This window comes from Phyllostomus discolor, chromosome 14 (assembly GCF_004126475.2).
Source record: "Phyllostomus discolor isolate MPI-MPIP mPhyDis1 chromosome 14, mPhyDis1.pri.v3, whole genome shotgun sequence".
NCBI classification, from domain to species: Eukaryota; Metazoa; Chordata; class Mammalia; order Chiroptera; family Phyllostomidae; genus Phyllostomus; species Phyllostomus discolor.
In genome coordinates, this window is record NC_040916.2 from 27,436,702 (window position 1) to 27,454,543 (window position 17,842).

Sequence of the window (17,842 nt, forward strand, 5' to 3'; positions counted from 1 at the left end):
ATTTTCTTTCTTTTAAAAAAGTATTTTGGGTATTAAAGATTTTCATTTATTTTTAGAGAGAGGGGGAAACAGCAATGTGTGGTTGCCCCTCATGTGCCACCTACTGGGGACCTGGCCTGCAACCCAGGCATGTGCCCTGACCGGGAATTGAAGTGGTGATTCTTTGCTTCAAAGTCCAGTGCTCAATCCACTGAGCCACACCAGCTAGGTTGGGCATTTTCTTTTATTGTATCTTCAACTTACTATTTGTATGTATAAAGAATATTTACTTCTGCATGTTACCCCTCCCACTGTACTAAATTCTACTCTTATTTATAACAATTTTAAAGTTGATTCTTTTGAGTTACTTAGGTAAAGAAGCTGTTATGCAATAATAAGTGTTACATTATTATTTTAGCTACATAAAAACATGTATAATTAGCTAAGTCTTGGAAGAAAACATGAAGAAATGAGGTAATGTGAGGAGTTACAATTTTTTGTTATTTATAAATTCATTAATTAAATAGTAACAGAATTCTTAGCATTTTAAATAAATTCAGGGCCTGGATACATGGTATTCTAGAAATCAGAAGCATTTTTTAAGTGAAATTGTATCTCCTATAGGTAATCTGAGGAATTTACAATATGGCAAGTGTGTGCATTTTCAAAGAGGGAAATTTTTAGTGGAGTTCTGGAAACCAAAAGACTAGGATTATTGATTCTTAGTTACATTGTAGAGCAGCTGTTAAAGAGGGATTTGTGTCCTGCTGCATCTTCGGAGAGAGGCTTTCTCCGATCACTCATTTTTCCACCCCAGCATCCCGTTCTTTCCTTCATGGCACTTCCCTCAATTTAAAATGGCGTATTATTCACTTTCTTAGTGGCTGTCCACTATGCAAACCATGAAGTCATGTCTGTTTTGCTCACCAGTGTGCCTCCTATCACATATGCCTGTCGCAGTACCTGACCTTAGTAAGTCAATGACTGATGCCTTTCCTTGCCAGTGTTACTGGATTAACAAACTAGAACATCACTGAGACAGTGTATCTTGATTTCAAGGAAAACGTGTTTTCTGATAGGTTCTTTGAAAAAGACAGAGAATAGGCTTGAATGTAGGAGCATTTTTAGCTGATTGAACAACCAACCACAGAAGACTTGGTTGATTCTCTAATTAGCTGGTGGGGTTGGTAAGAGGGGCCTGTATTCTATCCTGGCCTGCAGGGTGCCCAGCGACCCAGAAGTCATCCCCAGGGGGCAGCAGAGAGCAGTTATAAAGAACCCCCTGTGTTTCTGAAAACTGATGAAAATTGCTATCAATGTTAGCTAACACTTATTGAACACTTACAATGAGGCAGGCCCTGTAGTAACACTTCATGTATATTATTTAATATAATAATTAACACAGTGACTTATAAGGTGGATATATCTTCCCCTTTTACAGATGAGAAAGTAAACTCAGACAAGTAAGGAACTTGTTCCAAGTCTTATCAGCGAGGGTCAGAGCTGGTGAATGAAGAAAAGGAAGCAGGTTAAGGAGCATCTTGGACAGCAGAGCATTAGTTTCCAGTGACTCATTGTGGCCCCTATTGAGAAACCGGGAGACACTGGAGTTCTAGGCTGAAGCTCAACTGAAGAGCCGGTATGAAGCCTGGGTGAGCAACTAGGGCAGCTTGGAGTTGGGGGGACCAAGAACTAGAGAGGACCGTCAAATAAGCAATTCCCCATGGGATAAAGTTCAAGAGTAAAGCCCAGGCAGGGATGGGGGCTCAGTGGGCATGGGAGTTAAGGGGATACTTGTGACAGTGGGCTGCCAATGGGGTGTGGACTGAGCTGTCTGGTTTGAAAAGATCGTAATTCTGGCAGATGGGGAACAGCATGGACTGGGACCAGCAGCCTTAAGAGAGTTCAGGTCACGGAAGATGAGAGATCTACACTTTGAATTGGTACCACCAGAGACTTGGAAAAAATAGTTCATAGGGACACAGTAGCTATCTGAAGGACTGACAATGATCTATGATCCAGAGAGAAAAAAACAGGACCAAAAAGTGCAAGTTACAAAGAGGTACACTTTTGGCCCTGGCAAGGTAGCTCAATTGGTTAGAGCAGCAATCTGACACGCCAAGGTTGCAGGTTCGATCCCTAGTCAGGGCACATACAAGCAGCAACCAACGAATGCATTGATAAGTGGAACAGCAAATCAATGTCCCTCTTTTTCTCTAAAAAAAAAAATCAATAAAAGGTAGTCTTTTTCTAAAAACAGAGAAAGGGCTTTCAAATCACCAAGCACTACAGTGAGTTGAGAGCTGTTTCCTACAACATAGTGGAGACAGTAGATGTGAACAGGCCATTCTCAGCGTGGACTGCCGTCTCCAGTCCTCTGGAAGGAGTGGGTTAGGTTTGGAGGGTAGGTGGGCTCCTGGAAAGGAGTTACTACCATGAAGCCAAGATCGCTAGGTGTCGAACCACTGCGGGCCACGGGCATGGACCTTTCCAGGGGACTCTACCTAACTGGGGCCTGTGTTTGCCTTTTGTGGGCTTCTGTGGGCGGGGCACATCCCCTTCCACTGGTCACAGCCGCTTCTGTCCAAATGACTCTCCCCCTAGGAAGAGTAGTGAGGACAAAGGGAAGGTTGTTTACAAAGGAACAGAGTCCAGTGGGTACTGGGGGGGAAATGGGTGGGGTGGAAACTTTTGGGTTTTTCCCTAATTGCACATCTGTGTCTTCCCTTCAAACCTTCCAAAGTAGGAGTGGATGGCAGGATGGCAGGATGGCAGGTATCGCCCTCCTCCTTGCTGTCCACCTTCCAAACATCTTCAAAGGTCATGCCACTTGGTTTTACCACCCTTTAGCCTCATGCTTACAGACTTCAGCACTTACTAAGTAACTTCTGTGCCAACTCTTCCTATTATTGTGGCGTTTTTAGGAAAATTCATGATCCCTAGTTAGATGTCGACCATCTCAACTTCAACTTTCAATTCCTTCATTTTTTTAATGTCAGTTTCACATGTGAGAAAGTATCATCCTGAAGTGTGGAAACATTGGTGGTACCTGAGCTGGCTGCTGTCAACTTCAAGACCCACGGAGACACAGACTGGCAGGACAGCATGGATGTGGGACTCGTGAGATGTGGGGGGAGGCTTTGACCTTTGTGCCAGCTTCCAGGAAACCTGGGTCTGGAGCCAAAAGCACTTTCCCGTAAGCTGCCTCTCTGGGGACACCTGACACTTCTTAACAACTTCCACCCCCCTGAAACACTCTGTTCCTTTTGGTTCTGTGACAACTATCAACCAGTGTTTATTTCCCATCATTGGTTGTTCCTGTTCAAAGACCCTCCAAAGCTTCCTCTTCTATTTGTGCCTTAAGTGAGGGAATTCCCAGAGCACTCTTCTTGCCCCTCTGCTGTTCTCTGGGGGGCTTATCCAAATCTGTGCCTTCAACAGGCCCTTAAATGTTTAGGGTTCAGGATTTCTGGCCTATATATCATTGGAATGTTTACAAAGTTTTCTGTAAGAGGAATATATACACACAGCAAAACAAATTCAAACAGTCAAGATAGATCTAAAAATGTATACTTCATCCATCCCAGGCTCACATTTCATGGTTAATTTTTTAATGCCTGGGTAAATGTGCAAAAACGGATTGCTCTGCACTTCCTTTTCTCCTCATTTATACATTGTCCTCCTACAGTTAGATCCGTATATTCAACTGCCATTAGGACACCTGCATCTGGCTGTCCCACAGCCCCCTAAAACTCTTTCTCCTGCTGGTTTCTTTTTTACAGTCAACACCATAAGCATGTTTTTTAAAAATTTATTTATTTTTAGAGAGGGAAGGGAGGGAGAAAGAGAGGGAGAGAACATCAATGTGTGGTTGCTCTCACACACCCTCAACTGGGGACCTGGATGGGAAGCAAACCAGCAACCCTTTGGTTCGCAGGCCTGCGCTCAGTCCACTGAGCCACACCAGCCAGGCGTTAAGTATAGTTTGTTCTTATGTTAATACGTATTAATAATTGTAGTACTTCCCATGCTAACAACTGTAAGCCTACTTTTGCCCACCTTGTACCTTGTGGCTTTCCAGTCACTCTGTTTACTTCTGTCTGGTTTCCTACCCAACAATTTCTGAAACGGATTTCTCCAAAATTACTAAATGACTTACTCTTGCAAAACCCAATGGACACATTTCAGTCGTATCTCACCTGAGCTGTTACATTCAATCCCTTGACCAGCTTCCTTGATATGTGCCACCTGGTTTCCTTCTTTTCTGTCTTTGCTCCTTTTTGGCTTCCTTTTCTCATGGAACCCCTGAAGCGCAGGCATTCCTCTCTCTAGGCTATCGTATTCACTTCCAAGGCTTCACCAACCATTTCTAGTCACATGCACACGCGCACACCTACCCACCAAACCTTTCTTTTGGGTTCCAAGCCCACACGACCTCATTCCATTGCTTAGTAAATAACCCAGGGCACCCAAAACTCATCTTCCGATCCAAAACAAAAAAAGGCACCGTTACTCCCCACCTGTTCAAGTCAGAGCACTGGGCATATCCTGCATTTCCTCCCTGTGCCGCACGCCCATTTCCCATCTATTTCTCCCACCCCGGGCTCCCTTCTACAGCCATCCCTGGGCCGGGTAAGGACTTCCCAATTGTTCTCTTTGCGTCTAACTTCGTCCCCTCCAGCCCACTGCTGTCCCCAGCGCACTAGTGATCTTTCTAAAATGCAGATTTCTTAGTGATTGTTGTCACCTCTGCTAAGGCTCTTCACAGCCTACTCGTTGCTCTAAGGATAAATAAAGCCAACCGATTTACAAGGCTTTGTGTAATCGGGTCCCCCAAACTCACAGACCACTCCCGGCTGACCAGGCCCCCAGCCCCAGTTCCCGACAGTCCAGGGTTTTGCTCGAGTGACGCTCCCTCCAGGTCGCAGGTGCTCAAACAGACGGACGCTCCGCGGGCAATGCGAGAGGGCCGCCGAGCAGTGCCCGGGGCCGCGGACCCAGGTTCCCGGACGTCGGGGTTAACAGGAAGTTCAGGGCAAAGGTCGATTCCTCCTCGCGAACCTGCCCCCGTCCGCTGCAACCCGACCCGTCCATTCCGCCCTTATGCGTCACGGCCGCCAGCCCGCCTTTCCGTGGGTCTTCGAGTCGACGCCGGCAGCTCTGGCGCCACCGATGTTCCCACATTCACAAACGCGACCCTCTGTGCCCCCTTGCGCGGCCCCGCAGCCGCCGGCCGCCCAGAGACGCGCACGCTGCCCGGCTGCCCTAAAGCAAGATGGCCGCCAGCCCCCATTCTGACCGCCGAAGTGAAGCCAGGCCCTGCCTGCGCCAGGCCGTCGCCGGGCTGCCCTCACCTGGCATGGCTCCTCGGCCCGTGCCCTACTGTGGCCCTGAAGCCACCACCAGCTGGCCCGCGGCGGGCCGGGTTCCGGAGGCGCTACTCAGGACGCAGCCCGTCCCCGCCCCGCCCGCCTCGCTCCGCTCCCCTCCCCCGCCCCACACCCGCGCCGGCGGCGGCGGCGGCGGCAGGAGCCCGGATGCGGCGCCGGGAGACGGCGGGGGGAGCGGCGCAGATGGATCCAACATGGCGTCGCCGAGCCTGAGCCCGGGGTGAGGCGGCGGGGCGCCCGGAGCGGGGAGGGGGCTCGAGCAGGCGGGGCGGGGCCGGGCGGGGCCGCGAAGGGCTGCGGGCTGGAAAGTGAGGGGCGGCGGCGACGCGCAGCCCGAGGACCCGGGGGAGGGAGGGGACGGCGCTGCCAGGTGGGGGAGGGGCGCGGCGAGGGGCGTGCGGGACGGCCGGCGGGGCGGGGGCGTCCGCGGGCCGGGCGGCGGGACGGTGGGCGGCCGGGCGGAGCGGGGCGCCGTCCGGCCGGGCGCGGGGTTGGGGGCGCGGGGCGGAGGTGGAGGGGAGCCGGGGTGCGGAGGGCAGGGCTGTGGCGTGCGGTCGGGCGGAGGCCGGGAGTCCCGCGAGGGGCGTTGGAGACGTGGGCGGCGGAGGGTCGGACTCGCGACGTCTGGGGCAGGGCTTGAAAGTGCTCCTTCGGGGTGGCAGGGGCAGGGCCCGCGGCAGGACTCGGGTGGAATAGGCGAGAGCGGAGGCTTGGGGAGTGGAGAGCCTGCCGGTGTGACGAGGTGACGAGAAAGTTTGGGAGGGAGGGCAGTGGGCCGGGACGCGGGTCCCGGGGCTGCGGGCGGCGAGGGGGCCGCGGCTGCCTTCGCGGGGCGGCCCCGAGCGGAGTTGAGGGCATCGGTTGCAGCCGGTCCCCGCCGGCAGGCCTTCGCTCGTGCTAACGTGGGAGGGCAGCCGGGCGGTCAGGTGGGCTTGCAGACCGGACTCCGCTGAGCGTTCGGCCGCGTCTGGTCTCGAGCGCTGCCTGGCTTCCTCTCTCCTGTTTTTCCCGGTTGGGAAAAGAAGGGGAACCGGGGAAGACGGCGTCCCGGGAGTGTGGTCGCAGGGAAGGACTTTTCTTGTTGTTAGCGGTGCGGGAACGCGGGGAGGAGAGCCGTGCTGGGTCGCCGGAGCCCCGCGTGCCCGAGGGGAGGCTCTGCACGTCCGAGAGAGGGACCGGTGCGCCGGGCGGCAGCGGGCTGGCGACACGCCTGCCTTGGTTTCCAGACCTTTCCTGTGCTGTTTGGGTGCTAGGAGGGAGGGGTCAGCACTTACACATAGAAAACGTCCCTGGTGCACGTCCGAGCGCTGCTGCATGCTGCCGTGCTGGGTATCGTGCTGTCTGTGCTGGGCGAGGAAAAGGGCTGAGATAGAGTTGGGAGCGCAGTTGTGGTCCGATAAGTGGCGGGGCGGATGGGAAGTGTCTCTTTTTGGCTGTATCACTTTCCCCGTTCTCCTTAAAGATGAGAACCAACGTGAATACTGTAACAAAATTAGGCGGGTCTCATAAGGAACTGGGGGTTCAGCTGAGAAGGTGTCAGAGGATAATTGGTTTCCTCACAAGTTGTTGAATTTGGGACCTTTCTTGCCCTGAGTCTGGGGGTTTTGGGAGTCGTTTTTGTGTGTAGAGTGACTAGTGGAGAGGCCGGCGAAGACTTGGCTGGGGGTGAGGTCTTGGATGGAGCGCTGAGGAGGGTCATCTCCATCAGGAGGGATCTGAGTGTGTCTGTATTTGTGCAACTAAGATTGACTAACTTTTTGGGCCTTTGAGGTTTCAAAATAAAGCTTGAAAATTGACTCTTTTTCCTTTTATTTGTTTTTGTTTTGCTACTGGCTTCTGACCTGCTAGGAAGAGACCTGGAAACTTAACTTTCTGGCAGAGGTAAGTCTGGAACTTTTTAATTGTTTTCAAATAATGCAAAGGCTTGGAAATGGCGTGAGAAATGTGTTGGGGTTGAGCCGGGTAGTGGGATGGATGGCAGGTAGAAGGAGTTCTCACCTGCCGAACCGAGTGCACAGGTCTGCTGCGGTAACTGGAGGTAGGTGCGAGGGAAGGAGAGCAGAAATTAGGGTGAGCTCCCGGATCCATTTTGCTGTTAGCTAGTCTTGGTCTGCTGTAGAGAGCCATTTTTTAACACATGGAACATTGCCCTTAGCTACATTGTCCACTAAATGCCCTGGAGGGTCGTGAACTCTGTCTCCTTGTTGTCCAGAGCATCACTTTTTCAGTTCTTCCACTTAACTTTGCTCCCTAAGGGCTTCTGGGAGAGTCAGATACCTGTGGCTGTGAAAATAGAGATCTGGCCCCGGGTTGGGAGGATCCTGACTTTGCTGGAAAGCAGAAACCTACGAATGACCAATCGAGAGGAAGGCTGGTGGACACGGACTGTCTGCAGGTCCTTGGCTGGCTGGGGCCTCCCTAAAGAGAAGACACAGGCTGCAGCTCTAAGAAATGCAGCAGTTCATCAGAGCAAAGGATCAACTGGGGGAGACTGAAGTGGGGACTCATGTTTTAGGTTCCCACATGTACTCAATCCGCCAGTGGGGTCAGAACTCACGTTGCCTGCAGTGTGTGTTTGGTGGTGTCTGTCGTTAGTTCAGGCCCCGAGACACCGGAGTTCTCGCTCACCCGCCGCTGCGAAGGGGTGCGTTCCCCTCACTGCCCTGGCAGCTGCGTCTAGGTTCTCTGTAATTTAAGCTGAGTTCCCTTGCTTCATTGCCACAGAAAGCTGAGTGTATTTTGGTTTAAGAGGAAGTTGGCCATGTTCTTTTAATGCTGAAGTTAGATAGGTTCTTGGAACCCCCACCTGGGTTGCTGAGTGAGTGAGCTCCCTGCCCGAGGTGATGATTAAGTGGCGAGGGCTGCCTGTTACCCAGCCTCCTGACTTGTCTCCCAAGGACGTGGCCTTGGGAGACACGGGCCTCTTCTTCATTTTGCTTCATTGAATGGATTGGCACCCCAACAGGAAGGGGCAGCTGCTGGCCTGGCCTTGGGGCTGCAGAGCTGGCCCTGGGGGTTCAGCGCAGGGTCCCTCGTGTCTGTCTGTCTTGCACAGGGCGGCTTATCCTCTTATCCTGGGTCCGGGTTGAACTAGGTCAGATGAGACCTCGTGGGATGGGGCCCAGGGCGTGTAGCCCTACCACCTGCCTTCACCTGCATGGCAACAGCAGGTGCTGGAGTCGAGGTTGGAGTGGGATGGAGCTCTCGGGCGCGGGTCGGGCTTGAGCGTTCGTTAGGCCAGCCTGCGTCTGGCCGGCTTCTCTTCTCCTGGAGTCGGGCGGGCTCCGCTTCCAGTGGCCGAGCAGCGTTCTCCTCCAGACCTCTGGTGGCGAGCGGCATGCCATCTCTCTGCCCTCAGACCCTTCATCCTGCCCCACGGAGAGGAGGGTTTCTCGTCCTCAGAACTGTCCACATTTTGGGCCAGATAATCCTTCGTCGTGGGCGACTGTGCTGTGCTCAGCAGCACCCGTGACCTCTGCTCACTCACTGCTTGCCAGTAACGCCCTCCATCACTCTCCACCAAGGACCATCTGAAACGTGTGCGAGCGCTGCCCAACGCCCCCTCGGGGGTAAAGTCGCCCCTGGTGTAGAGACACTGACCTCCAGGCTCTGATCGCTTCAGGTGTCGTCAGTGATCCGGCCTGGGACCCGAGAGCTTGGAAGTGGCTGTGTTTTCCCTCAAGTGTAGGGAGTTAACCCTCGGAGGATTGAGGGCGGTCCCAGAACGGTGTCCATTGCCGAGTAACGAGAGTGATAAGGACCGCAGAGCCCTCCTGTGTTCCGCCTTGTTTCCAGTGGCCTGTTAGGTGGGGCTGTGCTTCTTCGTTTCCCGGGGTTTACAGTCAGGACACTCTGAATTAGGGAGGGCTGCAGCGGCTTGGCCTTCTTACTGGCTGAATGTGAAACCTGCCCATCTGCTTTTTTGGGAGCCTCAGAGTCAACAGGTGGCCAGAGGGAACAGGTGGGATGGGGGACAAGGAGAAGTCACCACGGCTCTGAGGAGGCCTGCCTCTCCCGGGTGGCCTGCTCTGAGCCAGGAGCTGTCTGCTCCAGGCCCCTGCATTCACACCCAGAGACTGCGTTGGGGCAAACGGGAGGGGGAGACGAGGAAATCCAGTCTGGACCGGAACAGCTGTTTTCCCAGCTGTTTCCCCTGCGGTGGGTGGGGCAGCTCCTGATAGACGTGGGCTGTGCTTCCTGTCCACACACCGGAACCCACGGTGTGGGGTCAGCGACCCAGGAGCGGACCCCTCTGTTCTCAAGTTCGTTGAGTTTCGGAGCTTCGGTGGTTAGGGTCACCGAGGCAGGAGGACCAGGCTCCACTGGCTCCTGGCTATTCTGGGGTGGCTTCTTCTGTTCTTTCTCTCAACCTGGACTCAGTTTCTTGGTGGACGAAATGGACGGGCCCTCGGTCTCGTCGAGCGGGGCGCTGTGGGTTGGGTGGCGCTGCCGTGTCGGGAGGCTGCAGCTGGCCGGAGCGCGTGCGTGGTGACTGAGTTGCATGCATCTATTTTTTACGAGGTCCTCCCAGTCTTGGACTTATTCGAGTTCACCACTTAACGGGTGTTGCACGTGATGGTCCCGTGGAGAGGGTGGAGCCTGGGTGCCAGGCCCCGTCCACCTCGAGGCACTCAGCCCTCTCCACGGGCAGATCGCCGCAATGCGCCCGGGCAGGTAGGGCACCGGCAGTGAGCAGTGTTCCACGGGAGCACACGAGAGGACCCCTTACCCTGCCCAAGCTGACTCTCCGAGGGCGAGGAGGAGCTGGCTTGTGGAAGAGCGTTGTGGCGGGGGCGTGGAGTTGGAAGGAAGAGGGACACTCGGGCAAAGGGAGTAAATAGCCTTTGGATGGCAGAGAAGTGAACTGCGTGATGTACATGAACTATTAACAAACGGATAAAATGTTACAGAATAAAAAGTGGGTTATGAGGTTGGAAAGGTAGGCAGGGCCAGGTCTTGGAAGGTTTGGTGTGTTGTGTAAAGAGTTTGGAGTGTTTTTGTAGGTAAGGAAGGGGGTGAAGGTAGGTCTTAAGCAGAAAGCGATGTGGTCTCTTGTGCATTTCAGGTAGCCGGTTCACCTGGGTGTGGTGGTGGGTTTAGGTGCCTTAAGGCTGATGGGAAACAGAGCCCATAGGAGGCTGTTGGCAAAGGTCCGGGCACGAGGTTGTTGGGACCTGAACCAGGGCAGGGGCTATGAAGGTGGGAAGGCGAGGCGGCTCTAAGCAGCACCACCGGGGGTGTCTGATGGGCAGGCAGCTGGAGGTCGTGGTCAGAGGGGCAGTAAGGGTGAGTGGCCAGAGTGGAGGTGAGCAGGGCTGGACCTGGGGGGTGGTTGTTGGCTGAGGCCTCAATGTCACCTGCGGTGATGGAGGAACTTTGTGACTCAAACGCCGAATCATAAAATGAATGGAAGGCTGTGATCGGCCCATGACGAGGGGGCTGGTAAATGACAGACACGAGGAAAAGTTAGAAGGCGGCCTGTCCAAAGTGCGTCTGAGCGTTCAGGGGTACAGGGAGAGCAGGGGAGTCACAAGCATGCTCAGCATAGGAGTTTGGTGGCCCTGGGTGGTCAGCGAGCTCAGTGGGTTAGAATGTCGGCCCCATGAGCGGAGGTTGCAGGTTTGATTCCCGTCAGGACACATACAAGCGTCAGCCAATGTATGCATAACTAAATGGAACAGCTACTCAGTGTTTCTCTCTCTCTAAAATCAATCAATCAGTTTTAAAAAACACATAGGAGCCCTGGCTGGTGCTGCTCAGTGGACTGAGCACCGGCCTGGGAACCACGGGGTCTCCAGTGGTGTTCCCTGTTAGGGCACAGGCCTGGGTTGCAGGCCAAGTCCCCAGTAGGGGGCGCACAAGAGGCAACCATACAGTGATGTTTCTCTTTCTCCCTTCCCTTCTCTCTAAAAATAAATAGAATCTTTAAAAAAATAGGAGCTTAGTAATGTTTCTGGATTTAAATTCATGAGTTTTTGGTGTGTGTGACTGATTAGCCTTCTGAGCAGTTACGCATCTGGACCTGGCTGGATTGGAGGAAACCTAAAGATGGGTTTCTGGAAGGATGAGCCTGGGCTACTGAGGTCAAGGATGCTTATTTCTTTGAAATCCCTTTCAGGACAATTTGTGTGAGATTCGCAAACGGATTTCAACGTGTCTTTTTCCATCGGATCCTTGCCAGGTCTGAGCAGTGGCCTCCTTCCTGCCTGTTTGAGAGATGGGGCCGTGGGACTTGCCTAAGGTCACAGGGCCACGTGGGTTGTTAGTGGTGCGGACGGAGCGGACACTGGTTCTCACTCTGGGGATCTTCGGTTGCCCCCAGGCGGCCCCGACGCACCTGCAGCAGCTCCCGAGCTGAAGGGCAAACTCTCTTCTGCTCAGTTGTGCGGCACTGAAGGGGCGAGCTGGCTGCGGGCAGCACCGGGGACCCAGGGCCCTGTGTTGGAGGCCCGGACTCCCAGGGCGACAGCTAATCGCTGCGCCTGCTGAACGTGCGGCGCTAAAGCCCCGCCCCACGTTGCGTCCTCACCCAGGCGGAGTGACGCCCGCTCCCCAGCGGCGTCTGGGACCCAGGGCACCATCTGCCGTCGGTGCAGAGCTCTGGGCCTCAGTTTCCAACACACGCTCACCGGGCGCTGCCCTGTGCCAGGCGCGGCGTCAGCACTGGCAGTGCGGGGGGGACGAGACCGGTTCCTGCCGCCGAAGGGCTCACAGGCTCTTTCGTCCTCACAGCGCAGCGGGGCGTGCGGGTGCTGAGCAGGGGTTCCGGAAGGCGTCGCGCACCTGAGCCCCCAGCATGGCGGGCCCGAAGCGCCGGGCGAGCCAGGCGTGGCCGGAAGAGCGGGGCGAGCAGGAGCACGGGCTGTACAGCCTGCACCGCATGTTCGACATCGTGGGCACCCACCTGACGCACCGAGACGTGCGCGTTCTGTCCTTCCTCTTCGTGGACGTCATCGACGACCACGAGCGGGGCCTCATCCGAAACGGGCGTGACTTCCTACTGGCGCTGGAGCGCCAGGGCCGCTGCGACGAGAGCAACTTCCGCCAGGTGCTGCAGCTGCTGCGCATCATCACTCGCCACGACCTGCTGCCCTACGTCACCCTCAAGAGGCGGCGGGCCGGTGAGGGGCCGGGCTGGGGACGTGGGCATGGCGGGGAGTGCCGGCGGGAGGCAGCACTGGCCCTGGGGGTGCCCGGGGCTGTGGGGAGGCCCGTTGGAGGGTTGGACCAGGAGGAGGGGGGCAGCATCTTCCCAAATGACTCCCTCTCCCCCTGCAGTCTGCCCCGACCTTGTAGACAAGTATCTGGAGGAGACATCGATTCGCTATGTGACCCCCAGAGCCCTCAGCGATCCAGAGCCAAGGCCTCCCCAATCCCCTAAAACAGGTGAGAGGGTTTTAACTCCCCCAACTCCATCATCCAGAAAGGGCACACAGGCCATGACCAGCGTGGCTTCGTGGGGTGAGCGTCATCCTGCTGGACAAGGTTTGATGTCCAGGCGAGGTGCCTGCCTGGGTTGCATGCCAGGTCCCTGGTTGGGGTGCATGAGAGGGAACCCAGCCAATGGATGTGTCTGTCCCTCCCTTTCTCCCTTCCTTCTCCCGTCTCTGAAAATAAATAAAATCTTTAAAGAAAAAAGACAGAAAGGACATGGAACCCATCATAGTCCCAGCTTAAAATGGAAGGACACTGCCTCCTTCCATAGCCCCATAAAAATCAGGTGAGGCGCTGTTGCGTCCCCTGGGTCCTGTGATTGTTTCCACGTTGTGTCCTCCTAGGTCACATTGTGGATCCTGAATTTCCTGCCAAGTCTAAGTGATTCCTTCCTCATGCTAAGAGCAGTGTTTGAGCTTCTGCCTTTACCCCCCGTCTTCTCCCCCTCCCCCTGCCAGTGCCTCCCCACTACCCTGTGGTGTGCTGCCCCACTTCGGGCCCTCAGATGTGTAGCAAGAGGCCAGCTCGAGGGAGAGCCACACTTGGGAGCCAGCGGAAACGCCGGAAGTCAGTGACCCCGGACCCCAAGGAGAAGCAGACATGTGGTGAGAAGTCCGTGGGTCCCAGGGGCGCGCGCTCCATGGCAGGCTCCCTGTGGGTGCCGGTGCAGAGTGGGGCTGAGCTTTCAGTTAGCACCAGGTCACGGGCGCCAGCACGGCGTCCTCCCCGCTCCTCGCTGCAGGGCAGCCCAGGTCACCCTGTGTGGGGGAGGGCCGCGTGTCCTGTGCCTGTCGACCAGGGAGGTGCTTCCCAGAGGCGAGGTGCCGCTCCAGCGGCCGGATAACGGGCCTGGGTGCCGCCCGCTCCGCTGCAGAACCACCTGCATTCGGGCTGGTTCGGGGGCCCCTGGACAAGGGGGAGGGGCCGTCCGGTGCTCCAGCTTCACCGCTCTGCAGCTCTCCAACCCTTTCTCGGAAGCTCATCCCTCACAGCCGTCCCTGGTCCACCCCTGCTCTCTCCGGCAGACATCAGGCTGCGGGTCCGGGCCGAGTACTGCCAGCACGAGACCGCTCTGCAGGGCAACGTCTTCTCCAACAAGCAGGACCCGCTCGAGCGCCAGTTCGAGCGCTTCAACCAGGCCAACACCATCCTCAAGTCCCGGGACCTGGGCTCCATCATCTGTGACATCAAGTTCTCCGAGCTCACCTACCTCGACGCCTTCTGGCGCGACTACATCAACGGCTCGTTGCTGGAGGCGCTGAAGGGCGTCTTCATCACAGACTCCCTCAAGCAGGCGGTGGGCCACGAAGCCATCAAGCTGCTGGTGAACGTGGACGAGGAGGACTACGAGCTGGGCCGACAGAAACTCCTGAGGAACTTGATGCTGCAGGCCTTGCCCTGACCTTCCCCTCCCAGGGCTCCTCCTGGCACTCACCTCGGGAGCACACAGACTGTCTGGGTTTGTTCTCGCCCCTTCCAACCAACCAATCACACCCCTGCCTTTTTTTTTTTTTAAGGAAAAGACAAAGGAAAATGGAAGTGGTGTCCCCCACCCCTCCCTGCACCCATGTGCCTGGGCTTCCCGTGTCCCTTCCCACTCAGCCCGATGAGTCTGCAGCCACCTCGCCCCGGCCCCGAGACAGGTGTGCAGGGAGGAGCCAAGTCCGTAGGACAGTGTGTGCAAGGGGCCGGAGCGAAGGCTGCGTCCGGTGCCCTGAGGGGCTCTCACATGTCCGTCTGACTCGCTAAAGGGCTGTGAGTAAGGAAGCTGTGTTGTGTGGAAGGTGAGACCGAAGTGTCTTTTGGAAATTAATCACCATCCTCTCCCAAATTATAGAGTTTTTTTAAAAAGAAGCTGTGGCCCTTTCCACTCTCTCCTGGCCTCTGGTGCTGCTCCTCTCTGCCCCATTCCCTCCCTTTCCGGGCTCAGCCCCGCCTCTCCCCCGGCCTAACCCTCTTCCCGGAGGATGGGTGAGCTGGATCAGCCTGGTCAGCCTCCCAGCCAGGCGTGTGTGCACACGCTGGGGGGATGGGGGTGCTGAGGCGCAAACACTCCCCCTGAAGAGGGGAGGGGGCGCATGCCACTTGCTTTCCCCGAGCAAGTGGAAGTGAGTGAGGTGCCCTGCAGCCCTCCCCCTGCTTGCTTCTGGCTCGGGCAAAGGGCGTCCAGGGGAAAGCGAAGTGATTCGGTGTCGGCCCTCTTTGTCCTTCCCCGTCCACATGCACTGAGTGTTGCACTTTCATCTGGGGAGGAGGCGTGTTGATGAGCCAGCGGCCTAGAACCGGGGCCAAGTCCAGCGGGCACAACACCATCTCCTCCTTCAGCTCCCAAAGGAGGTGTCCAGACACAGACTTTATGATGATTATATTTTTTTCAATGCTAGTGCTGCTCAGCCCTCAGCATAATTTCAGTTTTCATGAAATAAACAGTGACTGTATAAAATTCCACCTTTTTGAAACTAAAATCTGAGCTTAGGTGACTTCCTACTTTCCCAAGAAGCTGAGCCTGCGCTCCTTCGGAAGGGTCGCGGTCCTCCCAGTGAGGGGCGGTGCGCCTGCGTCCCACCTACACCGTGCAGCAGCGCCAGCTCACAGGGGGCGACCTAGGTTGCCATAGAGGTCAGGCCTGCGGTGCTGGAACACAGGCAGGTGTTGGCGCAGCTGTCGCAGGTAACCAAGGTCGATTCGGGCAAGGCAGAGGCCTGGTCCCTCAGAGCAGCAGGCCACCACCGTTCCCCAGGGGTCCACCACCATGCTGTGGCCATAACTCGCTCTCTTCTCGTGATGGCGTCCACACTGAGCTGCTGCCACGACGTAGCACTGGGTTTCGATGGCACGGGCCCGCAGCAGCACCTGGGGAGACGTGTGGCAGCTGGTGCGTGTGTGGGGTGGGGGGTGCTAGGCCAACCTACCCACCGTGACCAGCTGTAGTTGCCAAGGACTGACGCACGGTACTGACTGCTGAGCACACGAGAGGGAGGCAGCGGTTTAGGAGTGAGTTTCCCAACCAGCTGAGGCGGCGGACAAAATCTAACCAGTCGGGCGGAGGGAAAAGGTGGCGAGAAGGCCCGAGTGGCCTGATGGGGCACTCTTACCTCCCAGTGGGCCGGACCTGTCACAGACCCGAAAGCCGAGGGGTAGGTAAGTATTTCTGCTCCAGCCTGAGCCAGTGCCAGAGAGAGTTCAGGGAACCGCATGTCATAGCAGATAGCCAGACCGACCTGGAATGAAAGAACCGTCCTGTCTGTCCTGGCATCTAGCCACACCCCCTGCCCTGCTCCTTGGGATGTTCGATGTGTGGCCACGTCGAGGTACTCCTGTCCTGGCCCTCCGGTTCCCTTTCCTCCTCCCCGCACTGCTCTCACCCGGCCCGCTGGTGTCCTGACGGGCAGCTCGAGCCTGGGCCCAGGCATGGTGGAGTTGCTCTCGCGCATCGGCCCCTGCCCTGGAATCTCCACATCACACAGGTGTGTCTTCCTGTAAGTGGCCACTACTGACCCTAGAGGAGGAAGGAGAAGGAGTATCCGATGCTGATGCTCCAGAAGCCCGATGTAGCCCCTCTGCTCCCAAGGAGGAGCCCTTGGCCATGGAAATAGAGCAAAGACAACGATTCTGGAGAACCCTCGTTTAGGTGGAAGAGCTTGGCGAGAGGCAAACGAAAAAGGGTTGTGAGGTCTCACCCTCGCTGTCCAGGAGCACATGGCAATTGTAGATTTTCTGCGTCTGCTCCCAGTCGTGGCCACGTTCGTGGAACCCGCCCAAGGACAGCCAGAGTCCACATTCCCTGGGTGGGGGGTGGACACTGGCACTCTTCCCAAAGCTCCACCCTCACACCCAGCAATCCAGACACTGCCCAACAGAGAAGACCCCTCCCTCCCCCTTTTCCTGATACCTGGCAAGCTGGGCATATTCTCCCAAAAGGGTCCCTCCCAGCGGCTCAGACAGGTGTAGAGTCTCCGCGGGGTCCCGTGCAATGAAGTCAAATGCCTCTGGCAGGAAAGCCAGGCAAGCACCCAATCGGGCAGCCTCTCGAACCAGCTCAGCACAAGCTTTAAAGTTCTGCTGCTTGTCTGGTGTGGATGTTACCTGGCACACAGCAACCAGGGGCATTTCCCAGGAGGAAGAGGAGTTAGCCATGGCTCTGGGTCTGCGAATGGTGCAGGTGGGACTCAGGTTTCCCAGCGTGGGGAAACCCAAGTTCGATAGCAAGGGGCTCAAGTGGGGCGCAGGAAAGCTGGGCTTCCCTTTGGTTCTGTGCTCACAATGACCTGCCCATCACATGTCCGGTGGATGGTGGGTACCCCACTGTTTCCCATCACCATTCATTTAGTATTTATTGAGCATCTACTATGTGCCAGGCACTGAGGATACAAAACATGTTACCTTGACTGAGCACAGAGTACTGAGCGTTGAGGTATCCGCAGTCCGCGCCACAGAAGGGACAGGTGGTGAGGAGCCCTGACCAGGAAGCTGAGCCTGAGGAAGGCAAGAGACGAGGCTCGACCCCTCCCTCATGCAACACTTCCAGAGTTCTCCGACTTCTCGCTTCACACCATGAGGCTGAACTGAGGCCCTGCCGGTGAAGAACCCGCCCCCAACAATCTTCCAAACACACTTTAAGTAATTATGGGCCACAGGAAGAGACGATGAGGTGGGAAGACAGAAGTCACCTGTACTTCCAGCGACCTCGCATTGACCTGAAGCCCTGTCCTCTGCCAAGCTCTTGCAGCCCAAAAGGCACCTTCCAGCAACTTCCCCGCCCCCGCCCCTCTGGACCGTGCACCTGCACAGCTGGATCGCATACCCAGGATCTTTGCGGTACCCCGACCCCTCCGCCGATCGCGCCCCGCACCCCCCTCTGCTCAGCCTGCCCCCCCCGGGTGGTGTCTCCGTGGCACATGTGAAGGCACCGCTGGTGGGAGTCACCACGCCCGCGGCTCGGGGAGCAGGTCCTACATGTAGACACAGCTAACACCATCCGACGTGGAGAGTCTACAAGGGGGGGGGGGGGGCAGTTCCGAGCGAGGAGGCGGAGCCCC

General features: G+C 56.3%; 2 protein-coding genes and 1 long non-coding RNA gene across 10 annotated transcripts; 1 reads left to right on the top strand and 2 right to left on the bottom strand.

The window, feature by feature from the left end:
• Positions 1–2,681: 2,681 nt before the first annotated feature.
• LOC118498202 lies at positions 2,682–5,154 on the bottom strand. Its single transcript, XR_004900727.1, has 2 exons — positions 4,727–5,154; positions 2,682–3,423 (listed from the first exon to the last, which is right to left on the bottom strand). It is a non-coding gene; the product is annotated as an uncharacterized LOC118498202 (long non-coding RNA).
• Positions 5,155–5,460: 306 nt separating this feature from the next.
• Positions 5,461–15,251, top strand: DEDD (death effector domain containing). 4 transcript variants are annotated; one of them, XM_028503373.2, is made up of 6 exons: positions 5,461–5,589; positions 7,218–7,250; positions 12,102–12,490; positions 12,648–12,755; positions 13,262–13,408; positions 13,829–15,251. In XM_028503373.2, the coding sequence occupies exons 3-6, from the start codon at positions 12,166–12,168 to the stop codon at positions 14,203–14,205; spliced, it is 957 nt and encodes a 318-aa protein (XP_028359174.1). In that variant the 5' UTR covers positions 5,461–5,589; positions 7,218–7,250; positions 12,102–12,165; the 3' UTR covers positions 14,206–15,251. The 4 variants fall into 4 exon arrangements, with proteins under 4 accessions (XP_028359174.1, XP_035871515.1, XP_028359175.1 ...); XM_028503374.2 differs by lacking the exon at positions 5,461–5,589 and adding an exon at positions 5,982–6,111 and having other exon boundaries at positions 13,829–14,908; XM_036015622.1 differs by lacking the exon at positions 7,218–7,250 and having other exon boundaries at positions 5,477–5,589; positions 13,829–14,657.
• NIT1 (nitrilase 1) lies at positions 14,305–17,835 on the bottom strand. 5 transcript variants are annotated; one of them, XM_036015617.1, is made up of 7 exons: positions 17,760–17,835; positions 17,191–17,279; positions 16,696–16,954; positions 16,484–16,587; positions 16,169–16,302; positions 15,899–16,024; positions 14,305–15,656 (listed from the first exon to the last, which is right to left on the bottom strand). In XM_036015617.1, coding segments are annotated over exons 1-7 (978 nt in total). In that variant the 5' UTR covers positions 17,762–17,835; the 3' UTR covers positions 14,305–15,392. The 5 variants fall into 5 exon arrangements, with proteins under 5 accessions (XP_035871510.1, XP_028359176.1, XP_035871511.1 ...); XM_028503375.2 differs by having other exon boundaries at positions 16,696–16,950; positions 17,187–17,279; XM_036015618.1 differs by lacking the exon at positions 17,760–17,835 and adding an exon at positions 17,730–17,751 and having other exon boundaries at positions 16,696–16,950; positions 17,187–17,279.
• Between the last annotated feature and the right edge of the window lie 7 nt (positions 17,836–17,842).

Coding starts and splice junctions, on each gene's coding strand:
- DEDD (XM_028503373.2), top strand. CDS start 12,166: ATGGCGGGCCCGAAGCGCCGGGCGAGCCAGGCGTGGCCGGAAGAGCGG. Junction 12,491..12,647: donor CCTCAAGAGGCGGCGGGCCG/GTGAGGGGCCGG, acceptor CTCCCCCTGCAG/TCTGCCCCGACCTTGTAGAC. Junction 12,756..13,261: donor TCCCCAATCCCCTAAAACAG/GTGAGAGGGTTT, acceptor TCCCCCTGCCAG/TGCCTCCCCACTACCCTGTG.
- NIT1 (XM_036015617.1), bottom strand. Junction 16,588..16,695: donor GAATATGCCCAGCTTGCCAG/GTATCAGGAAAA, acceptor CCCCCCACCCAG/GGAATGTGGACTCTGGCTGT. Junction 16,025..16,168: donor TCAGGACACCAGCGGGCCGG/GTGAGAGCAGTG, acceptor CTTTCATTCCAG/GTCGGTCTGGCTATCTGCTA.